At 41.6% G+C, this 7,217-nt stretch overlaps 1 protein-coding gene across 1 annotated transcript; it reads left to right on the forward strand.

The window, feature by feature from the left end:
* Positions 1-847: 847 nt before the first annotated feature.
* On the forward strand, positions 848-6,953 carry gja1b (gap junction protein alpha 1b). The gene is made up of 2 exons (XM_071910739.2): positions 848-944; positions 5,154-6,953. Exon 2 carries the CDS (start codon positions 5,170-5,172, stop codon positions 6,337-6,339), a length of 1,170 nt encoding a protein of 389 aa, XP_071766840.1. The 5' UTR covers positions 848-944; positions 5,154-5,169; the 3' UTR covers positions 6,340-6,953.
* Positions 6,954-7,217: the final 264 nt, after the last annotated feature.

The following is a 7,217-nucleotide window of genomic DNA, read 5'->3' on the forward strand; positions in this document are numbered from 1 at the left end:
ATAAGACACTAGGGCATCATAACAGTATAAGGAATCAGAATTGTAATGCATAATAAGACACTAGACGGCATCATAAGAGCAATATAAGACATTATAAGACATCATAAGACACTATAGGGCATCATAAGACAGTATAAGGAATCATAATTATAAGGCATCATAAGATACTATAAGGCATCATACAGCATGATAAGACACTATAAGGCATGATAAGCGCAATCACACAGTGAGCACATTCAAATAATTATAATCAGAACATGATAGCCTGTAATAAACACGTGTGTTTAAAAATGTAGGGGGTTGAATACTTTATGGGTCAACTGTACAGTTAATGGCAGTTAATATTAAATTGAATGTAATTTTCTGGTGCTTGTCTGATAATATAATTATTGTAGGAAAAATGTATCTCTGCGGCTAATGCGATTATAATCTGATAGCCTAATATAAATTCAGGTAAACTGTTTCTTAAATTACTAATATCTATGACAAAATTTGAGGAAAACAGGCAAAAGCCAATGCAGGCCGAAATGCCTGGCCTATCATTTAAATGTAAGATATCTATGCGTGTTCTTGAGAAAAGCCTGGGAATCCATTGTCCATCTTTGTTTTCGCGTTTTAAATGATTTTCTCTAATCATAGGCTGCGTCTATTCTGCGTGATCCCCGCACTATAATAACGCTCCCCGCACACCGTGGTTGTTTTTCTAACAAACTTGAGCCTTTTCTCTCCATCCATCCAGCAGACATGAGCTCCAGTCTTGACGTAGGGGATCAGGTGACTCCCAACTTCTCTGACGGGACTCTTATAAGGGAAGTTTGACAAGTTGGAATCAGTTTCCCTCCTGGTCCCAAACTTGGATTTCAAGCCAGCCAGAGATTGAGATTTCAAGGAGTGACGGAGAAAGTCCCTCCGGGCTCTCTTCTAGCTTTCTGTAACTTTTCCAGGTAAGCTATGAACGAAATTCACCTTTTATTTTCTTGAAAGAGTCTGGATGAAGAAACTTCCCCCCCCCCACTGTCGTCACTCCTGTTAGAAATAGCCCGAGAAACTCTGGTGCGCTCCCAAACGGGACACAGTGTAAATGAGGAGACGAACACTGTTAGTTTTCTCATAATGTTCTATTTTCTGAATTTATCCACTTCTCTGAAACTGTTTTTTTTGCCCAGGATTTCCCTTCATCCAAGGAAAACTCCGTCCTTGTCTGTTTCTCTGCTTTCTTTTTTTTCCTCTCTTCTTCTAACTGAATGACTGCCTTAAACTTTTTCCCGTTAAATGTATGGTCCAGGAAAATAACCCGAGGCTTAAATCTACTGAGAGCAACATGTGATAAACGGCAGTGAAGGAGACAGACGCGCCTTTTTCATTTATTGGAATTAATTTTCGCTTCATTGATCAAACCAGGCGAAATTGAGCGTCTCCAAATCATATGCACATTATGGTTTTTTTTCTATCCAAACCTTTCCGTTTGAATATATTATACTGATGGTTTTATTTTATGGTAGCCTACAACATGACTCTTGTGGTACAACTCCTCTCTGTCCTCTGGACTTTTAAATCTTCTGGCCATGAAGGAGATATTGGGTTTTGATATTCAACAGAAAGTCCCAAAACCCAATAACTACACTGTAAAAAAACAAATAAAAATCACTATTCACTATCCAGTAGCCTCATGGCACTAGAAATCAAAGGAGAGGATTTATGTTTTTAAAACCAGGTAAATTTACCTGCACAAGAACCTCTGTGGTTTGGGAATGTTTTTTTTTTATGTGACTTTTCATTAATAACAACTAATCAGTGTTTTCAGTGACATTTCAAAGCTTCTCTATGTGAATGTCGCTAAAATTTGATGTGGGGGTCATTGTATTGGAGGGGGCCAGTCTATTGTTCCTGCTCTGTCTTAGTTATTTTCCACCAGACAAATTCACTCATGTAGAAACTGGCGGGACTTTCTGGGTCTGATTCAAAATCTCCATTCCCCCCGTTTGGGTTAAAGTTCTCCCCGGTGATCGATTTTGGATCAATACCTCAGTTTTTTTTTACTCTTTTGAAGGTTGAAGATTTACATACTGAGGGTGATTTCTATGACAGTGAATAGGCTACATAGTCTCCAGGCATAAGATACAGTGTATGTTGTTTATTATAAGATAAGTGAGGGCACATGCTGTTAGTTTGGTATCATGTGGATTAGACTGAAGGTCCCTACTTATACATAGCAACTGCCTTATCAAGGGAAGGCAGAGATAATGCCTGCTCTCTGTATTTCCATGGTAGGCCTATTAAAGTGTGTTCATATATATTTTACATTCACACAGGATTTTCTTTCTTCTTCATGAGATGTTTCCTAAAGGTCTACTCTAATATTGTGGTAGCTCTCCCCAAATTAGACCCTCATTAGACCACAGACCCCATTTGATCAGATTTAATCCCAGGAACACATATGAGAGTTCTGACTACTGAATTTTAGAACTGTCTACACTGTTCATTGTGAGATAATAGTAATGAGAGTGAAACCTGGGATTACAACAGACATTCTTAAACAATCTCTAATTTCTAGTGAATTCAATTATAGTGAAATTAAACTATTCCTCATTTTTCTGGGGACCCACTGGGGACATTCTCGAGGACCCCTGGTGTCCCCTGACCCAACTTTGACAACCACTGCTCTAACACAAAGTTTGATATCTGTACTGAATATAACTAACCAGGGACCACTGTTTATTTAATTTGTGCCAGTTCCTTGTATTGCGTGTGTTATGTCAGCAGTGGTAGTTGTATTTTGTGCATTTATAAGACTAATGCATCTATGTTGCATGTATGGGAGACACTCATGGTTAGTTTTGACCAACAGGGGCACTGGTTTTCACAATCAGAGGAAGAGCACAGTGCCGTAGACCAGGGGTTCTCAAACATTTTCATGTCACTCAGTATCAGTTTGATAAGATTTTGTCTGAGGGAAGGGAAAATTCTTGTTGTTGCTGATTCAGTACTGGATTGTCTACTCTGTATGCATACTATTTTAGTCTATTTTAATGCTAGGTTTCACTCCAGAGTGAAACCTAGCATTAGAATAGTCATTCTTATACAGTCTCTAATTGGGACCCTGGACCTCAATTTGAGAACCACTGGTGTAGACTGAAGCACAGAGACAAATCAGTACAGATCAGTTTGCCTCAGGTCCATTGGAGGTCAATTAAACAAACATGATTTTACTGTGAGTAGATGCTTTTGGGGAAACCAGGGTGTAATCTGTTGAGTGTTCTATGAAATACAGATCTTTTGGACTCTGGGCTGAATTCATATTTTGTCACCTCGGTCAAGACTAAACTGTTGATAGGAACTAAGCTGATCCCAGACGATTTAATGGGCTGCTTTTACCCAGAGCAACTGTTCTACAGCTCTCCATTGCTTCTTTGTAAGTAAATAAGGAAAGAAGCTCACCACAAGATTTTCGGACCAGATTTAGCTCCAGTGACTTTTCTACCACACACATTTATCAGATTGGGTATAGAGTCGCACAGCAGTGGCTTTTGTTTTTTTCCAGCAACCCTATTCTGAACAGCTTGGCTAAGGACGGTGTTCAATAAATCTTGTAGCATTTGCTGAAGCCTTTTGCATTGCTGCCCAGCAGACGCAACGGAGCCCCCGTTCTGCAGATGGACCAGCTTTGTGTCTTCTATACCTCATCTATTTAGTTTACAATATGCACAAGCTCCCTTCACTCTACGTGGTTCACAGAGAAGGAAAACAATAGAGAACTTGTACTTACAAAGATCAAAGACATGCAATTGAATGTCAAATTTGGGAGGGAGGTGAAACATAGATAGTTAGAGGCTCCCTTCATTTTTCTTCAGTTTACGGACAATGACAATATTGAGAAATGGGAGTAGGAGTTAAAGACTCCACTGTAACTTATAATGACTTGTTAATGTGTGTAAACTTTGGGATACAATGTTCTTTAAACTGGTCCAGCAGCTGTACAGTCCCATAGTTAGCAGTTATTCCCCTTTGACCTTGTAGACTTCAAGGCAATATCTGCTGCTCCAGCTGGAGGTTTTGGGAAAACTTCAGTGTCGTCTTTTGTTTGTCTGAGAACAAATGTGACTCCTAAAATGTTTGGTCTGCACCTTAGTCTCGATTGAAAAGTACAGAGTCTACTCATGTGACTGAAGTGTGGCCTTCTTCAGGGAAAGTGAACCAAGTGAGTGACTGTACTTGGAATTGAGAGAGGTCTGTTTTGCACCAAGAGAGCAATTTACTTTCTTTTTAGATGTTTTTAGCACCACACAAGGCCAAAACTATGCATTTAAACACTCACAAACATAGCATTTGATATCTTTAATTTTCCCTCCACATCCTTTATTTCTGCATTCTTCTCTGTTTATTGGAGTTGTTAACAAACAATGGGCTGATGAAAACCAGCTCGCGGGTGCAGGATTTTATAGTCTTGCTGATGAAAGGGATTCAAAATCTTGGTGTATGTCAGTGTTTCTTAAACCTCTCATACCACTTTTATCCAACACACTTTTATAACTATTACCGCAGCATTTTAATGAACATGCAGAGTGTTCAAGGTGTTCTTTACCTGATGAGCCAGATTTAGAGCCAGATTTGTACATTTTTTTGAAATAAAAAACATTTCATCTTTTGATATCCTTGCCTTGTTTTAAAGTGGGCATAAGAAATGGAGTCTTCCTAGACGCACAGTCTTGCATAGATTGACCAAAATCTGTTTTTCTTTCCCCACTCTCAGTAATTGGATTAGTTTGCGTTTTGCGTCATGAAATCTCCAGTTGTAATGCTGTCTCCTCCAATAACGAGTGTGTTTTATCACATTATGTAGCCAAAAATACCACCTAACAGGAAAACCAAGGATGTTTATCTTTCCTGCAAAAATTAAAACTACTGGTTGGGGTATATTTTATTAGCATACATTACACAGTAGCTGTGTAGATATAGTTGACCCAATATGTTTTATCTAATAGGCCCACAGTGTCACTTCATTCTGACATTGATTGGATGATTGCTGATCACTCATCTTCTTTCCTTACATTTTTCTTTACCAGATATGATGTTGTCGACACATTTATTTCAGTTTTTTCGAACAATATTCAAGTCCCAACAACATTTCCCTTTTCTTTCTCCTGTTTCTCCAGTTAACGCTCCCTGAGAATGGGTGACTGGAGCGCTCTGGGTCGTCTGCTGGACAAGGTCCAGGCCTACTCCACCGCTGGAGGAAAGATCTGGCTGTCGGTCCTCTTCATCTTCAGGATCCTGGTCTTGGGTACTGCTGTGGAATCAGCCTGGGGAGACGAGCAGTCCGCCTTCAAATGCAACACCCAGCAGCCTGGTTGTGAGAACGTCTGCTACGACAAGTCCTTCCCCATCTCCCATGTTCGCTTCTGGGTCCTCCAGATCATCTTCGTCTCCACGCCCACCCTCCTCTACCTGGCTCATGTCTTCTACCTAATGAGGAAGGAGCAGAAGCTGAACAGGAAGGAAGAGGAGCTCAAAGCCGTGCAAAACGATGGAGGTGATGTGGACATCCCGCTGAAGAAAATCGAGATGAAGAAGCTTAAGCACGGGCTTGAGGAGCATGGCAAGGTGAAAATGAAGGGCGCCCTTCTCAGAACCTACATCGTCAGCATCTTCTTCAAGTCTATCTTTGAGGTGGGCTTCCTGGTTATCCAGTGGTACATGTATGGCTTCAGCCTGTCCGCGGTCTACACCTGTGAGAGGTCACCCTGCCCACACAGGGTGGACTGTTTCTTGTCTCGTCCCACAGAGAAGACCGTCTTTATCATTTTCATGCTGGTGGTCTCGCTGGTCTCCCTGCTCCTCAATATCATCGAGCTCTTCTACGTCTTTTTTAAGAGGATCAAGGACCGTGTGAAGGGCAAACAGCAGCCAACGCTCTACCCCAGCGGAGGCACCCTGAGCCCCACTCCTAAAGATCTGTCCACCACCAAGTATGCTTACTATAACGGCTGCTCCTCCCCGACTGCCCCGCTCTCACCAATGTCTCCGCCAGGCTACAAGCTCGCCACAGGGGAACGGGGGACCGGCTCGTGCCGTAATTACAACAAGCAAGCCAATGAGCAGAACTGGGCCAACTATTCCACAGAGCAGAACCGGCTCGGCCAGAATGGCGGAGGCAGCACTATTTCAAACTCCCACGCACAAGCCTTTGACTTCCCCGATGATACCCACGAGCACAAGAAATTGTCCTCGTCATCGGCGGGACACGAGTTGCAGCCGCTGGCGCTGATGGACGCTAGGCCTTGTAGCCGGGCCAGCAGCCGCATAAGCAGCCGAGCCCGGCCAGACGACCTGGACGTCTAGCCCTGCTTCCTCCCCTTCCCGCCTCTACCTAGCTCCTGCTCACCTGGCTGACAGGAGGTGTGGCCACAGCCAGAGAATCAGGAAGTACTTGGGGAAAGTTCTCATAGAGGAGTCGGGGCTAACCTCAATCACTGTCTTCAACCTAGAGACTCTTAGTCGATAAAAGAGACATTAAAAATGTTACTTAACACTGTCGAAGGTACTACAAAATGTTTTTATTTTGATGAACTTTACTGAAATTTATTAGTGGAGCTAACCCAGCTTTAACAGAACAGAACAACAGCTACAGGAATGGTGTAAGAGTCTTTCTAACAGTAACGGTCCTTAAAACACTCCCTGATTTTCAGTTTAAGAGCAGAGGGCCACATTGGTGAAAGTGATTGATTTGGTTTTGAGTTGCCAAGGTTAAATTACAGTCACACACACAACACACACACACACACTCACACACACACGCACACACACACACACACACACACTCAATGATACAACATTCCATGTTTAGAAATATTGCACTTCAATGTATTTCCGATATGTTTCCGATAGACTTGTTGGCCACACTTTGCATTGAGTCGCTCTTGTGCTTGTGAAATAAAGCTGAATTTATCTGTCAATCAGCATTATTTATACAACTTTTTCTATTTCCACTTACATCATAACTATCTAATCCCAGTTCCCATATATAATCACATTTCAGTTTCTGAATAGTCACAACAGAGGCATTTTTCTTTTCTTTTTTTCCAGTGTCATTGCATAGACAAAGAGCAACTTTATGTTAAGTGTTAACCACTTGGATCCTCCTATTACCATCCTCTGCATATGACTTATAGTAAAACAGGGTTTTGAGGAGAATGCCCAATATCAGTTTCAATAAGTAT

The sequence above is a fragment of the Centroberyx gerrardi genome, chromosome 18 (assembly GCF_048128805.1).
Source record: "Centroberyx gerrardi isolate f3 chromosome 18, fCenGer3.hap1.cur.20231027, whole genome shotgun sequence".
NCBI classification, from domain to species: Eukaryota; Metazoa; Chordata; class Actinopteri; order Beryciformes; family Berycidae; genus Centroberyx; species Centroberyx gerrardi.